General features: G+C 35.7%; 1 protein-coding gene across 1 annotated transcript in view; it reads right to left on the bottom strand.

Annotated features, from left to right (window-relative positions):
- TNKS2 (tankyrase, TRF1-interacting ankyrin-related ADP-ribose polymerase 2) overlaps nucleotides 1-17,487 on the bottom strand; it is a 65,227-nt gene that overhangs the window by 22,144 nt on the left and 25,596 nt on the right. Inside the window, exons 9-18 of the mRNA XM_006880332.1 lie at nucleotides 16,428-16,549; nucleotides 13,484-13,575; nucleotides 13,322-13,400; nucleotides 12,100-12,271; nucleotides 8,358-8,437; nucleotides 6,761-6,906; nucleotides 6,062-6,227; nucleotides 4,817-5,036; nucleotides 2,616-2,725; nucleotides 68-256 (exon numbers count right to left, since the gene is read on the bottom strand). Of these exons, the coding sequence (XP_006880394.1) occupies nucleotides 68-256; nucleotides 2,616-2,725; nucleotides 4,817-5,036; nucleotides 6,062-6,227; nucleotides 6,761-6,906; nucleotides 8,358-8,437; nucleotides 12,100-12,271; nucleotides 13,322-13,400; nucleotides 13,484-13,575; nucleotides 16,428-16,549 (1,376 nt within the window). The remainder of the gene's footprint in view (nucleotides 1-67; nucleotides 257-2,615; nucleotides 2,726-4,816; nucleotides 5,037-6,061; nucleotides 6,228-6,760; nucleotides 6,907-8,357; nucleotides 8,438-12,099; nucleotides 12,272-13,321; nucleotides 13,401-13,483; nucleotides 13,576-16,427; nucleotides 16,550-17,487) is intronic.

Genomic DNA, 17,487 nt, shown 5'->3' with positions numbered 1-17,487 from the left:
TATATATCTCAAGTGAATTTCAAAGTCAGGCAAGCACAGAGATTTTTTCAAAGAGCCCATCACTTACTGAAACTAAATCTAAAGGTGTTTGTCCTTCCTGATTTTTAAGAGTAGGATCAGCTCCGTGGGCCAATAATAAAGCACAAAGCTGTGTTCGTCCCTTTTGGGCTGCTTCGTGCAAAGGTGTGAAAGCCCATTTGTCCGTGGCATTGACACATGCATTATACTTTATTAGTAAAGCTGCTACATCTACATGCTGTAAAAGAAAATACTGTTAAGAGTCTGAAATATTATCACAATTTAGTTTTAAAGAAACCCATTGTATACTCACTTCTATATTTTTATACTTACTCTGGCAATGTAAAAAAAAATATTGTTTCTCTCCAATATCATAACTTATGGGTAGTTAATAAAAAAATTACAGCAGACAATTCAGTAACATAAGGAAATTTTTACAAAACAGGCAAGAATTTGACACAAGAGGCAACTAATAGGGCTTTAATGCTTACTAGTTTATTAAAGTTTTATTAAATGCTGAACACAATTTATAAACTGCATTGTATATGGCTAAGTAAATTCTGAGTAACTATGACTCTGTACAATGGAGAACTGCTCCACAAGGTTTTCTGAACGGACCCTTGTTAGCAATCAAATATTTAACCACTGAGCTACCAGGACTCTTATTTATAAACAAAACAAAAACCAAATCATAAAAACAAAGGAAACAAACAAACAAACAACAAACCCCACTGTGTCAAGTTGATTCCAACTCTCTAAGGGAGAAAGATGGGCAATCTCCCCCAAGTGATTTACAGCCCCTGAGAAGAAGTCACTGGAGTGGCTCAATTCCAACTTGATAGAAAGTCTATATACACATACATGTTTATATGTATATACATACATGACAGACTTACTGAAATGTTTTATTATGGAAACACATAGGAAGCTTGTGTAATTTGTATTTCCGTTCAACAGAGTTGGTGTATTTTCAGTGGAGGTGATTTGAAATGTTTATCTGATGGTACAACCACTAATGGAAGGCAGTATGGCGCTTTCTCAAAAAGATGGAAATAGAAATACCATTTGACCAGCAATTCCACTACTGGGATATATACCCTAAAGAAACCAGGAATGCCACCCAAGCAGATATATGTATATCCATGTTTATTGCGGCTTTGTTCACATCAGCAAATGGTTGGAAACAACCCAAGTGCCCATCAAGAAAAGAATGGAGAGAGCAGCTCTGGTATATTTACACAATGGAATACTATGTTGCATTGAAAAACAAGGAACTCATGAAACATTATACAAAATGGGTGTCTCTGGAGGACATTATGCTGAGTGAGAGATCTCAGTCACAAAAGGACAAATACTGGATTGTGCCACTGTTGTAAAGTAGGACTGACATTGGGGTTGGGGGGAACTAAAGAGGGAATAAATAATGTATACGGCATTGAAATAGATGAGGGAGAGAAGTACTTAGGAGGAATATATGATTAGGAATTACTATCATGATAAGAGTGCAGAATGAAAGCTGCAAAGTGGAGTGGACTGGGGGCAGGGGATTATATAACAATGAAATAATTTTTTTTTTTAACTTTTCAAAGAGAAAAGTGAACTGTGTGGGGAGGGGTGGGCAGGGAGGAAAGAGCAACAATGAATGAATGGAAATCCAAAGTCTCTGTAAACTTTCCTTTAAAAAAAAAAAGGAAATGTTTATCTGAATGGGAACAGGAATTAGCCTGGTGAAGTGAGGTTGGTTCACAGTGTTCTAGGCAAAGACAACATAGTATTTAAAAACTGATGAATAAGAGCCTATTGTGCTTGTATGAATGCATACATTTTATAACTTTCACTTTTAAATACTCCACTTGGCAAATTTTAGTTCAAGTTGGTCAGAGATGCGGGTGGTTTGTGGTTGGTAGGTCAAAGCTAACCAACGGCTCCATGTCCATAAAGATTACAGCCAAGAAAACTCTGTGGACAGTTCTACTTATAATACATGCAACCAACTGCACATTGAAGCTGACTGGATTTCTACTAGTAAAATCACAAAAGAGCAATGAGCTGTGCTGACAAAAGGGGGCACATGGACTGAACTAACTGCTCCATGGGAGAAACTCGGCCCTCTCCTCCCACACGATTTACTGCCTCTGAAAACTCACTGGAGGGTCGGCTGTGAGTTGGATCTGACTCAAGATAACAACAAAAGAGTGTGTGTGTGTGTATATACAAAAATACCATTTATTCAAAATTTATCACTAGAGATTATTAGTTCTGAGTACATTTATTATTCAGAGATGCCATAAATCAAGAACAATGTATATGAATAGTGATTCCTATGATCAAAGTGGCTTTTTAAGGCATTAGGGGGAAAAAAATCACCAAAAAGACATGCTAAGAAAAATAAGAAAACAAAAAACAATGCATGACACAAGGCAAAACTTGAAATAAAGACTCAGAATCGGAACTTGGAGAATACTGAAACTCCTTGGACCTCATATTTACTTCTTTATAAAGCAGAAAAAGTCAAACTAAATTCCCTGTGACTACAACAATGACGTTCATTTTGAAAATGTTAAAAGATTTTTAATGGTAACACAGAAAGAACTTACCCCGTAAGATGCTGCATTATGTAAAGGAATTAACCCTCCTTTGTCTTGGGCATTCACGTCAGCTCCATGTTGTAACAAATACTCTGCAACTTCTAAATTGTTATAACCAGCTTGTTTAGAAAAGAAATATTAAAATAAAAATATATAGTCACATTTGAGTCAGATATAGACATATCTTTGTTTATAAATCTGAAAAACAAAGACATTGCTGAAAAATGACATAAGAAATTTTATGTAAGCCTCAAAGTCCACATTAGTCTTTAAAAATATCCTCCCCGATCTCAAGCTGAAATCCTTTCAATGACGAATTTCATTCACTATGGAGACTCTAAAAATGACACCGATTGATTTGCTTGTACCTTTCTTTTTAAAAAATTCCTATTAACATCCCTGTCTTCAATTATTACATACTCAGGTGGTTGATCTCAAAGGCTGTAAGTCAAAGTCATATAAAAGCCCAGTTAGAAATGTAAGTGGCTGTCAGAGCCAGAGTAGGTCCAAGGGTCTTTGCCCAAGAAGGCCACAAGGACATCTTTTTTGCTAGAGCGTATTAAGTAGTGTATCTCTAGAACTGTCAGTAAACTTATGTGTTGCTAATGCCGTGAGAGAAAACCTAGTATTTTATAAATATAATCTCCCAGCTGTAATTGTCTCCTTGAGCTGTCAGCTATCTCAGTATAGAAATGCTCTCAGGATAGACTATCTTTTCTTTGGGATGTACTTACAGGTTAAAAGGAAATCTGGAACTTAACTGGGTCAACATGAAAACAGCCATCACTTGAAAGTTTGAGATATTAAAAAAAAATTACTTAATAGCTTTTGGTACAGTTTTTATTCTTCCCCTAAAGGATTGACAACAAAAGTTTAGTAAGACCAATAAAAGAAAAACGAAACTATCATAACTAAGTAGTCTCTTGAAACCAAAAGTCTTTTCAGATATAATACTGTAGAGCTGGGCAGAAAGAATGAGTATATAGGGTCTCTATTAATAAAGACTACACTGACCTATATAATAATTAATTATTACATGATCTAGCTAAGTATGATAAAGATCAAAAAGGTAACAATATGCATAACACAATTTTATATCCCGTTTTTCTTTTTTTTTTTAATTTTTTTAAAAAAATATTTTTGTGTAAGTGTACCGTCAAATCAGATCTGACTGGTACAGGAGGAGATTGTCCCTCCTTCCCCGGCAGAGCATCTGGTGGATTCGAACCGTGTGCCTCTGGGATTGTAGTTGCAGCTCCTTACCACTAGGCCACCAGAACCCCCCTTATCCTGTTTTTCTTGAAGGGCAGTTACTCCTGACCACCAGTGGAAGAAAAAGCTATTTCTTACTACATTAGCTTTTGTGGTTAACCAAGCTCAAATGTTTTATACAGAAGGAGTAATACTTTTTCTTGGATACTGGGGTCTCAAATCACACAAAATATGTTTAAAATACTCCCAACATACTCAGGTACTCTTTTATCGGGAGACTAAGAAAACAGAGACCACTATCTTCCACATTACATAGTGGCAGAGATACTACCATTTTCCCTTTATTTAAAAAAGTGTACATTTAGAGAAACTTGTGTAAATGAAATGTTCCTATGATACAACTTCAGAGAAGTAATAGCTGTAGCTCAGTGTTTTAATGATTCATTGTCATTCATCTTCAACACAGCTAAGAAAATTCTACTAAATAGAAAATGCTTTATACTTGCACTAAGAGCAAAGTGCATAGTGCTAATTTTATGAGTATAAAGTCAGAACAAATAATTTTGGGAAAAGGTTTATGTAACTTCTAAAAGCCTTTAAGTTCTCTTTCCCCGTTTAACTTTTTACTTATCATCAGAAGAATGAAAAGGTTTTGCTCAAGCAGGTGTATTTTTCTGTAGTCAAAATTTAACGTTATAGAGAATTCAAACACTGTGGTAGCCTGGAATAGAGTTCTAGGAGGGCTGGAATACTCAATTTTTATTACTGAATCTAACATTGTTAGGTGTCTTCACAGTGCCTCTAAGAGCAATAGATCTGAATGTTTTCCTATTCTGTGTCACCCTCGTTATCTCTGCTATGAATATTGTGATGCATAAGAAAAATGTGACTGGATTTTAAAAAATTCTTAAAATTATTCCAACAGCAAATATATTTACTGTTACAAAAATGACTCTTAGATCTCATTTATTTAAACCTGTAAAATTTCATTCACTTACCTGCTAAATGTAAAGGTGTCGAATGTCGGCCTTGGGTATCACGGCAATTTACATTATCGGGTGAAGACAATTTCTTCACTCTCGCTAAACAACCCTTCTTGGCAGCATCGAGCAAAGCAGCATCTCCCCGAAGCAGATCTTGGATATCTGTATCTCCATCTTTAACAAGATCCAAAGGTGTATTGCCATCTCTATTTTTCTTTGTAGGGTCTGCACCATGCTAGATATGAAAATCAGAAAGGAAAAATTGGCTTAAGTTTACCCCAGTCATGAGAAAATAGCCACTGTAACTAGGGCAAAGAAAAGAATTCTGAAACTACCTTAAAAGGAAATAAAATTTGCTAATAACAGTCTTTTCTTTTCTTTCAGTTATTTATTTTGAATCAGAGTTTGTAGATTATATGACTTTTTCATTCATAATACATTTTGTTTTATAACATTGTAATTACAGTTTCACGGATCATACATAAACATTTTATTTTATAACAGTCATTTATCATTGATTAATATTATTAATTATAATGTCTAATGTCAACCCCCCTTGGAAGGAGGAGTGGCATCCACTTCCATAACAGCTTGCCTCCGGAAACCCTATGAACCTGGAGAGAGGATGAAAGGCACCCAAGCGTCAAGGACTCTCCTTCATAGGGTCGCTATGAGTCACCTGTGACTCGACGGCACTTAACAACAACAACAACAACAACAACAACAACAATATTTAATGTTTTAATTAAACATTAGTAAATTAGAAAACTGATAACATCAGAAAACTAATTTTCTGATTTAATACATCAGAAAATTGTAATAGGAGCTAAGTATTATTCAGGTTTTAGTATGCAATAATATAGCAATTTTGAACTGTGTTCAAACAAAGCTGTATCAAGGAAAAAAAATCTGCTATGTTCTTTTTTTACCATATTATATCTAACATAACATACCTGGATTAAAATAGTATTAATGTTAATTATTTTTATATTTAAGCATTACAAAGTAAAAATTAAGATAATCAGACAACTATTATATGATGCAACAGCAAATATTTGTGATAAGTATATATGAAAATACTAAAATGTCAGAAAAGAGAAAACATTAAAATGTCCTAACATTTATTTTTCATCTAGGCAGAGAATTAGATCTCTCCTTTAATGGTTTAAGTTGAGAAATATTTTAAGTATCATAAAAATATTTACTTTAAAAATAAAATTTACTATGATATATATTTTTACAATAATTACTTAAAAATACCTGAAGTAGAAGTTTGCAAATTTCGTATTTTCCTTTTGCTGCAGCTTCATGTAAAGGTGTAAATTTCCACAAGTCAGCGACATTCACTACTGCTCCGTGCTTGACAAGAAGTTCTGCTACTTCATAATGTCCATAAGAACACGCATTGTGCAAAGGTACAAGTCCTCTGAAATGAAGAGTTGGATGACCAGTTCAAAGGATGGGCATGTTTTAACTTAAATAAGTAAATGTAACTGATGAAAGATTTATCTTTAAAATTACACTGTATTTTGTAGAATCAAAATTTAGTGAAATTTAAGGAACTTCTTTACTTGGGGAAAATGGAAATTTTTGAAAACATTCTGAACTACAGAGAATATAAACAAACCTATTTACTCAACTGTACTTTTTTAAAAAACTAGACTTTTAATGAAAAATAATTTCAAGAGAAATTGGGTTAAAATATTCCCATGAAAATGGGAAATTTTACACTAAAAAGAAGTATTACACTAATATAATTTTCTTGACAATTATAAAATTATTGCAAGGCATTATGCAAATAAGCCTATATAAATGTAGATCAAAAGATAATCTTAACCGAAACCATAAAGGTCTATTTAAGATAATGTTAGGAAATTTCTTGAAAAATACAGAGTATCAACAATCATAAAAACATGTTCCAATTTTAAAGACAAAAAGTCTAAGGTGACTGGTACGCACCCTTTATCTTTAGCATGCACATCAGCGCCGTGTTGTAAGAGAAACTCCACAACTGATACCCTATTATAGCCAGCTGCAAAATGAAGTGGTGTAGACTGACGCCCTTCAACGTCTCTGCAGTTGACACTCTGAACAGTACAGAGTTTCTGGAGGATAAAAAACAGTGTATATATTATGCTACATAATCTGAGAAATGGTATTAAACTTGTATTTCTTATTTCAACTCAAATGCCTCATTTTTCATGTTTCACCAAACCTGGTTTTCCCAGAAACTAAGTGATTCTTATTTGTTATTTTATCATGTCACTTAGGAGAATACCTCTGGATCTGTCATCTCTGTATCTTCAATTTTTTTTCTCAAGCCAGTAGGTGAAGTTTTATGACTACCACTTCTACCATTATACAAGGGTACCAAACACTGACAATTTACATTTATGAGAAATTCATGTATAGGTACACTGGAGCAGAGTGGCATTACCACAGAGCCTGCTGAACATTCAGAACCTGCTTTTAGCTGTAATCCCATTAAAGTTCAAGGAATACTGCTCTAGATCAGTGTTTCTCAAATAGGCACTGAGCCCCTATCCTAGAGGGTCTACAACAGTGGATCTGAGGTAGGGTTTGAAAATGTACTTTCTAGTAAATTCCAGCAGGGTTTAAAATCAGTTGTAATTGGTTCAGTCATGACTGATGAAGCAAAATGAAATGGACCAACACAAAAATTTAGAAGATCTGAAATTGTAATGTAAAACAGTCCAGGTCAAATCACTGTACTGGAAGAGGTGTCGTGAGCCCTTTCCTGAGTCTTCTGTGTGACTGGATTACCCGTGGGACTGAAAGCAACACACATTATCAGCAGGACAGCTGGTGGTTGCCTTTGAGCAGGACCAGGTATTTCAGACTCTGCTCAAAATCGAACACTTAAAAAAGGCTTCCCCCCAAACCCTTTAGCTTTCAAAATTTAAAATAACATTACTGAAACAGTGAGAAATTATTTCATATATAAAACATGGGAAATAAATGTTGATTGCTCCGAGAATGAAAACACAAAGCCAAACCCTGGAAAGACTAAATCTTTTTAGTTTGGATGAAATCAGGATTATTATATTATCACAGTGTTTCAGAGAAGTGGCAATGTTATATAGTTGTTGTAAGGTGCCATTGAGTGGAATATGACTCATAGCGACCCTATGAACAACAGAAGCTATATGACTACTGTTATTTATACATTGGGTCCCCAACAGAAAGATAAAGAAGTGACAAAACCAGAAGAAATGTGTAGACAGAAGTGACTCACTATTTAGTTTTGCCTTCCTCATGTTTCATATGTCAATTTTAATGGAAATAATTCGACACACCTGTGGTTCACCCAAATGGTGCGACTTACTGGGATGTGCATGAATCTAAAAATGACATTTTTTTCCATCGCTCAATCAATGCCCCTTATTTACAAAGATTTAGATCAGCTTTATTTATCTTTAAAACAAGGCACATATAAATAACAAGGTTTCTCAGATAACAGTACAGGTTAATTAAATAACGTAAAAATAAAGCCCCAAGTTAGCCAAAACAGATGAAGATGAAAGTCATATCTTACTTTTACAGTTTCTACATCTCCAGCCTTTGCAGCTTCCAGCAACTGTCTGTCTGCCTCTGAGTTACCTAGTGAGATACCCTCTAAAAAGAGAAAAAGAGTGGTTAATTCTGTTTAGAAGGTAAATACAAAAGCCTTAAAGAGGCAACTAATCAGGAGGTAAAAGTTCTTTACAATTTGGTAAATCATGCACAAAATCGCCACAAAATGGTGAAAAATAAGATTCTCTTAAATTTTTTTTATAAGGTACATAAGCTTTTATCTGTAAAAGTTAGTAATGATTATAATATACGACTTAAAGATTATGAAAGGTCATGAAATGACGACGAATGGTGGACTGCTGTACAAGCAAGCCATGTCAAATGGTAGACAGTGTTAAATTAGGAGTGTGATGGTCAGACACCAAGCGCAGGAGGGGAAGACCCTCTATGAGATGGATTGATTCGGTGACTGGGGTAATCGGGATGGGTGTGTCGGAGGCGGTGCGGCTGGCGCAGGATAGAGCAGGTTTAGAGCTGTTGTGCATAGGGTCGCTATGAGTCGGGAACGACTCGACAGCACGTAACAACAACACCATGGTCAGACATCTAAGTGTGGTCCTGCCAGTGATCTGATCTGGGGCAAACCACCTGCTCTGGATCCCAGATTTTTTACAACTTCAAAAACAGAGGTTGGATTAGGAGGAATCTAAAGTGTTTTCCAGCTCTGAAATCTATGTTTTTTATAGTACATTTAAGATTTTACAGAAAAGGAAAAAACATCTACTTTGTACCTTATCATAAAATAAATTCCAGATGGATTAAAGGTCTAAGCATGAAAAAGTAAACCTTAAAAATATTAGAATAAAATAATACAGAAAAAATACTTTTAAAACCTTGGAAGAGAAAAAGCTTCTTAAATCAACATATCAAATGTAGAACTTGGATTAAGTTCTTTCAAATATTGTTAATAGGAATGATAACTGGTCTACACATCCTCTTTAGAAGACAATTTTATAATTATTTGTTATCCTTTGAGAAGAAAATAACCTATAATAATTTATTCTACACTAATTGGGAAAGTGTGTAAAGATACATGCAATAGCAGTTAGCACTAAGTGGAAAGCTGTAAATGTCTATACCTAGACATGTGAATAACCGACCAGTTGTTATCAAGCTGACATTGACGGGTGACAACCCCATGTATGGCAGAGTAGGACTGTCCTCCATGCTGCTGTCAATGCCGTCCAGCTGAGTATGATTCACAGTGACTAAAAACAAATTCTGCCCTATCCTGCCACCCTCATCTTCTCTGACACACTTAAGCCCTCTGCTGTGGTCATTGTGTCTATTCATCTAGTCCCTCCAAAGTTCCAAACATGATGTCCCCTTCCAAGGAACTGTCTCTCCTAATAACATGCCCAAATGAAAACTTCAACTTTGTCTCCCCACAGCACTCAGGCTAAACATTTCCCAAGGCATATCTGTTTGTTCTTTTGGCAGCCTGTGGGATTATCAGTACTCTTCTCCAACACCACAACTCAAAGGCTATCACTCTTATTCACTGTCCAGCTCTCGATGCATTCCAAGTGACTGAAAACACCATGGCCTGAATCTAGCACCCTTGTCTTCAGGCTAACATGACTGCCCTTCAGTAATTTAGATAGCTGACTTGCCCAATACAGTATGTCTCGATTGTTGAGTCAAGCAAGATGAAATAATTGACAGCTTCAATACTTTCTCCATATTGGCCCAGTGGTGAGGATTTCTATTTTGTTGATGTCAAGATGTATAGAGTCTTGATCTTCAGCAAGTGTTTCACATCCTGTTCACTTTTAGCAAGATTGTGTCATATGCCACATTCTTCTTCACAGAGTCCAGGTTAAGAATTATTTGCTCAGCATATAGACTGAATAGGTATGGAGAGGATACAGCCTATGTGCACACACTTCCTGATTTTAAACTATGCAGTGTTTCTGTGCTCTATTCAGTCAACAGCTTCTTGGTGTAGGTATAGATTTCATATAAACACAATTAAGTGTTCTTGGATTCCCATTCTTCTCAATGTTAGCTACAATTTGTTATGATCCACACAGTCAAATGCCTTTGCATGGTCGATAAAAACAGATAAGACATTCTTCTGGTATCCTCTGTGTTCAGCCAAGATTTATCTGACATCACCAATGATATATATCCCTGGTGCCACAGCCTCTTCTAAAGTCTACTTGAACTTCTGGCAGTTCTCCATTAGTGTACTGTTCTATGCATTTTTGGATGATCTTTAGCAATATTCTGCTAGCATGTGATAGTAATAATAATGTTTTATAATTTCCACATTCTGTTGGACCACTTCTCTTGGGGATGGGAACAAATGTGGATCTCTTCTAGTCAGCTGGCCTCCAAATTTCCTGGCATAAACTGGTGAGCCTGTGCAGGGCTGCATCTATTAGTTGCAACATTTCAATTGGTATCCCATCAATTTCCGGAGCCTTATTTATTGCCAATGCCTTCAGTGCAATGTGAACTTCTTTCTTTGCTGTCATTGGTTCTTGTTCACATAGCACCTTCTGGAATATTTCATTGTCAATCATTGTTTTTGGTACAGTGGCCCTACGTATTTCTCTTGTCTTCTTGTGAGGCTTCTTGGATTATTCAAGATCCTGCCCATAACATCTCTCACTCAGTATTACAACATGAAGCTTGAATTGTTATTTATAAATTTTTGGTAGGAAGTCATCTTCTAAGGCACTGGGAGAACTTGTACTTCTGATCTTGTAGTTAAAAAGCATGTTAATGGTTGCCCTACCCAGGAACTACAGGCAACTGACTAAGACTGGAGTTGTTACCCCCAAACCTGACACAATAATAGATGTAAAAACAGTTCTACACTTAAAACTTTGGCAGATACCACAAGGTTCGTAATCTGCCTTTAATGATTCAATGAGTATTTTTCAAACTGTGCTTTTCATACCACAGACCCAAGAATCATCAAATGTCAAAGATACAAAAAGCTCGATTTGTTTTAATTCTTCCCATTTGAGTGTAGAAATATCCAAGTTACTCCATTTGGCTCTAATAAATGCTGGATACACAAAGACTTAAAAATTTACCTGAGCAATTCAGAAATAGATACTACACATGATGAACATAGTAAATACCATTAAATTACATATGTAAAAAATGTTCACATGGCAAATGTGTATGTGTACATATACAATTTGAAAGAAATTTATGAGGCCAGATATGTAGACTGACATCTTTAGCCTATACCAACTATGCAGGCGTTAGATCTAAGTATCTTAAAAGTAACAAATATGACAGCATTCAATGGTAAAGATGTTTTAATGAGTTGAACTGTTGCTTACCTTGTTCAATCTCTACATGCCTTCTATATGAAGGATCTAGAGGGGAGGCAAGAAGCAGAGCCAGTATTATCACTAGTGTAGCTTTACTAAAAGACCTTTGTCTATTCACATTTTCCTTTTTTAAAATGAAGAAGTATCAATTTTGTGTCTTATTCTCAAAAGTTAACTTGATAAAAACTTTAAAGCATTTATATACCCAAGAGAAACTGGATAAAAAAACAGCTGAAGGAAAAAAAATCAACTTTTAACCTTTGAGCACTGAATAGTAAACTAAAAATAGCTAAAAAAAAAAAAATCTTAAAAATTTTCGTTTTACTTCCAACCCTTGTATTTAACAACTTAAAAGCTTGAAGGATAAAAGTTTACAAATTAGCCTAATTAAGCTCATGAAGCACTTAATACCTTGAAGAAGTTGCTGGACATTTTCATTTCCCATCTGTAAGGCAGTAAAGCCTTGAAGGGATATGATGTTAGGATCACACCCATAGCTCAGAAGAAGGCGGCAGGTCTGCAGATGACCACAATGGGCAGCTCTGTGCAGAGAAGTCTGACCCAGATTATCCAGGGCATTAACCTTAACAACACAGAAAATGATACAATTAGCTTACTTGTTGCTAATGGTAAACCTCAATGATTGATTCTTTATGAAGTTTATTAGCTAGTGCCAAAACAAGTGTTTTTTATTATAAGTTTACTAGCTAGTGCCCAAGTACAGAGTTGGCAGCTCCTTGTTAAATGTATCATAAAGTATGATACACTGATGGAGAGAGGGATAAACTGATAAATATGCAAGAAAACATTACATTTGAAATGTTAGGTAGGTAGTTGTTTTCTGTAAGAGTTATTTCAATTTTACAGCATTAAATTTCATTCTTAGAACTTATTCTTCAATAACATGCTACGTGCATCAAAGTCAACTAAACAAGTTCTTAAGACAGGCTGGAATGGTTTTAGTCAAATTATTTAAGTAATTTATTTACTTCTATTTCAAGCTCTGAGGCTTAGTCACAGAAATAACAAGAATAAAGAACAGTGTGGTTGAGGTAAATAACAGATGTTATCATGGAAAAACCATCTAGAAGAAGAGGTATAATATACACACAAATGAGAATATGGAAAACTAGGTCATAATCAGTACGTCTCTAGTGACAGATATCCCAAAGCATTTGTATCATTAAAACAAAACCAGTTATGGATCACATGATCTGCAGGGTATAGTTAAAAGGAATGGCAGAAGGACTTACAGGAATGACAGATTTTTTACTAAGTCAATTCTAGCAAAGAATTAGATATAGAAAAAGCTTTTACACTATTTAGTATAAAGGAATTCTAGTGGTTTAGTAGTAAGGAATTGTGCTGCTAATACAAAGGTACATGTTTTAAATCTATCAGCTGCTCTGTGGAAGAAAGAAAAGTCAGACAATCTCCTCCTGAGAGATTTATTGCCTCTGATAACCCGCTGCAGGGTCAGCTATGAGTTAATTTGGTGTACCACAATTAAGTATAGATAAAAAGGTAAAAAAAACCCTTAGAATACTAGTCTAGGAAATCAGATATTTCACTTGTTAAACAGAAATATAACCTATTGGATTTACTCAAAGAGTTAAAAAAAAAGGAAATACACCTTTGCTTCATGTTTCACCACCACTTCAACAATATCATTGTGAGCTTTCTCAGATGCCACATGCAGAGGAGTTAAGAATCTGAAAGAAAAAAAGGTCAGCTAAACAATGAATGTATTTCCCAGAGAAAAAAGTCAGTATTTATATATGAAAACTGTACTTACTCTTTTGTCTTTTCATTGATGTTTGCGCCTTTTCTTAACAACAATTCACATATTTGCTTTCTTTTGGGATATGGAGATGCAGCAGCACAATGCTAAATGAAGTAAAAGGCCTCATTAATCAAGGATTATACATACAAGTCATTTTTAGTAAGAACAGTGGTGTTTTTAGGAGCACCCAAATGTAAGAACTAAAATGTTATTTGTTCCTGAAAAACTTCTTATTGGTTAGAATGTGCAACAATTACCACATTCTGATAGGATCTGAAGTTCCTAACTACCAAATGAAACCCGTTATTAAATATTTTGATCAAATCTAGAGTTGTCCTGGATTTTAAAAAAGTTATTACTGCCATGATATTTTTACTAATGTAACCAACATCTCTCTTTCTAGCTCTTCCTTTATATAGCATGATGTTTACCAGTGTTGATTTTTATAAAAGTTAGAACAACATTACAAAGTTTCTTTACATGAAGAAATAGCAAAATACTCAACAGCTCTGGATTTTACTTGGTACCATTATCTATGCTTATGATAAGAGAGGCAAGGAGGGGATTTGCTAGTTATACATACTTGGTACATGTTGTAAGGAGAGACAGGTCCTTGGAGAGGGACATAATGCTTGGTAGGGAGGGTAGAGGGACAGCGCAGGAGGGGAAGACCCTCTATGAGGTGGATTGATTCAGTGACTGGGGTAATCGGGATGGGAGTGTCAGAGACAGTGCGATTGGCACAGGACAGAGCGGAGTTCAGGGCTGTTGTACATAGGGTCGCTATGAGTCGCAAACGACTCGACGACATAACAACAACAACAACAAACCTAATAAGTATTTTATCTATTCTGGGTAATTTAATAGACTTCCTAGCTAAGATTTAGATATTTGCTAAGTATCCATTTCTTTGTACCCAGCAACCAGGAATGATAATTAGACATATTAGGTGTTCAATAAATGTCAGAATGAATATATGGACTCATTGAATCAATAGAAAGTAAACTCTGAAATTTCCAAGGCCATCAAATAGATTCTGATTAGTGGTAATTCTTCATTGGGTTTCCAAGGTTGTGTATGCGAAGAGATGGTCTCTCTCATGGAAGGTTTGGTGGATATGAAATGCCAACCTTTCAGTCCAACATGCAAAACACCACACTAAACGTGCTGGAGTTATGGGTCAGCTCTGACTCGATGGTAGACAAAATAGGTAACAGCACATTAATTTTGTGAACTGCTCTACAGGATTTAATGAACTCATAGGGGACAATGTGAGTCTGACTTAGCTCAGGATGGTTCTTTCAGAGGAGGCTGCATGATTAGTTGTAAGGTCAGACCTCAAACTTGAGGAAGTGACAGTAGGAAGATGAAGTCTGAGTCCATCTCCTGGTGGGACTTAGATTTATAATTTTCCATGCCAAGCCGTTAGTGGTAATGGTGGGATATGCCCACTGTTCTATTTTAGCTATACTGTTGCCAAGACTTCACTTCAGATTTATTCTTTGTTGTGGTGATCACAAAAATCCCACCTCTGTTAAAAATAACATGGTAAATGGAATTCTTTTGTTCTGTTAAGGGTAACCATCCCAAGAAGTCTATAGGACAGTGCAGAAAATGGAAACAGTTTATCTCCCTATCTTCTTAAAATGATGTGCCTGTTCCTTTGCACTACTCTAGGGCAGGGCCTGTAAACTCCAGAAACCTCTCTTGCACCATGACCACCAAACAGGAACTACCTACTAGTGTGTTTTAATGCTAGTAATGAAAATGAGCTACTTAATAGCAAAACATTTAGAAAAAAAAAAACCATTTATTAGTTTTCCAGACCAGAAAACTTCTCATCAAGTGTCTTCCCAAATTTCTTTGTACTGGCCTTACAGATGACACAACCCTGCTTGCTGAAACTGAGGAGGACCTCATGCACTTGCTGCAGAGGGTCAAGGACTGCAGCCTTCAGTATGGATTGAGGCAGGAAATCAAAAAACGTTATCGCGATGGGAAAGTCTGCTGTTAGGGACCTCTCTAAAGTACTCAAGAGCAACGGTATCTCTCTGCAGACTGCCAAGAAAACAAACAGATTCATCCTGAGAGAAGGTTAAGCCAGGCTACTCCTTGGAGGCAAGAATTCTGGGGCTTTGTCTGACATACTTTGGGCATGTTGCAAGGAGGGACAGGTCCTTGGAGAGGGACATCATGCTTGGTAGGGTGGAGGGGCAGCGCAGGAGTGGAAGACACTTTATGAGGTGGACTGATTCAGTGACTGGGGTAATCGGGATGGGTGTGTCAGAGACAGTGCGACTGGCAAAGGATAGAGCAGGGTTTAGGAATGTTGTACATAGGGTCGCTATGAGTCACAAACGACTCGAGGGCACATAACAACAACAACAAAAACAGCTTTGATATTGAGTCTGATTAGGCCATCAGAGCTCAGTCAGAAGCAAGTCTCTTTTGTTCTGCTGGCTATTTTCTACATGTTGCAAGAAGATCCAAAAGGGTTACATATGGTTTCTATATAAATTTTATACTGTAACCAATGGAATAAAATTTATCATGGTATTGGAAAGGTACTGGATGAATATACTACTATGACTGAAATCTATTCCTAAACAAATTGACTTTACTTCAGGTTATCTTCCCTCAGTAGCAGGAAATTACCTGCCTCCCTCTAAGCATCTAATTTTAAGGTAGTCCGTAATTACATTATACCTGGTGGCACATCAGTTAAATGCTCAGTTGCCAATGTTTTTGCGGAGGGGTACAAAATGTCTACTTTTTTCTTATATTTTAATTGCTTCTTTATATATATGCAGGCATTAATTTAACATTAAAAAAAAACACAGAGCTTTAAAACAATGCTACATTTACAAGTGGCACATGACAGTGTATCATTAGACCATTACGATACTTTAGTTTGATTTTGGCAATGCATTTTAAAAATTGAAATCTGAAACATTACCAGAGCTGTTTCATGTGTCTGAGGATGCTTGAAATTCACCATCTCAAGAGAGAGATGTTTTTTAATTCGTGTAACATCAGCCTCTCGTGCAGCTTGTAGTAACGAGTGGCCTTTAAATTCATCTAGATGAAGGGAAAAAAAAATTTAAATCTTCACAAGAATAACAAATTTACTGCATCTACTTAGTCTAAAACATTTACTATTTTCCTTGAAAATTTTAAAACAATCTATTACAAAAGCCAGATTTAAAGCTATTCCTCAAGTATAATCCTTGAACAGAAACATTTCAGTTCTCCTTGCCTATAACTCAATTCATCTCCAAGGTTATACAGGTAGTCCCTAACTTAATCAAATTATGAACCATGCCCATAAAGTATTTTTTTTAAAATTCATCTTATTGTGCCAAATATACATTACATACAATGAAGTACTGTGTAACTGTTGATGTCATTACATTACTAAGTCTCGATGTGCTGTTTCCAAGCCCCAAAAACAAAGATCAGATTTATAAAACCATTGATAATGAAAGGTAATAATGATGAAAACTTTAAAAACAAACAACAAAAGAGAGATACTCAGAGAATACAAAATTGGACCGACAATGGAGTAACTGCAGAGGAACCTCACCGGGGACCACCTACACAATTTAGCCAATGCCGACTGAAGTTTCACTTTAATTATAACTGGCCTAGACTTATCTAGAGACCCGTCCTATAATCCTTATCTTGAGAGCTCTGAGAATTTTCTAAAGTATAGAATGTTTTTCAGTTAAGAAATAAAACAAAGGGTGATCAAGAGCCCAAACTAACATTCTGACAGTGGCAGATGGTTTTCTTCACACTTCTCTGAAAACTGAGGATTAGAGAAGTTGGATAGTTCCATCAGCCGCCTACTGATAAATAAAAGAGAACATCATTTCAAGATCCTCTCTATTATTTCTTTATTTATTCACTATCCTTTATTATTTTAGAACAATGTAAGTCCAATAAAAGTTTCTTATTTATGTATGAGGGAACCCGATGGCATAGCTGCTACCCAAAGGTTGTGCCTTTCTGGTGGT

The sequence above is a fragment of the Elephantulus edwardii genome, unplaced genomic scaffold (assembly GCF_000299155.1).
Source record: "Elephantulus edwardii isolate Elephantulus edwardi_28Jun2011 unplaced genomic scaffold, EleEdw1.0 scaffold00007, whole genome shotgun sequence".
NCBI classification, from domain to species: Eukaryota; Metazoa; Chordata; class Mammalia; order Macroscelidea; family Macroscelididae; genus Elephantulus; species Elephantulus edwardii.
This window is presented reverse-complemented; position numbering and strand designations above follow the sequence as displayed.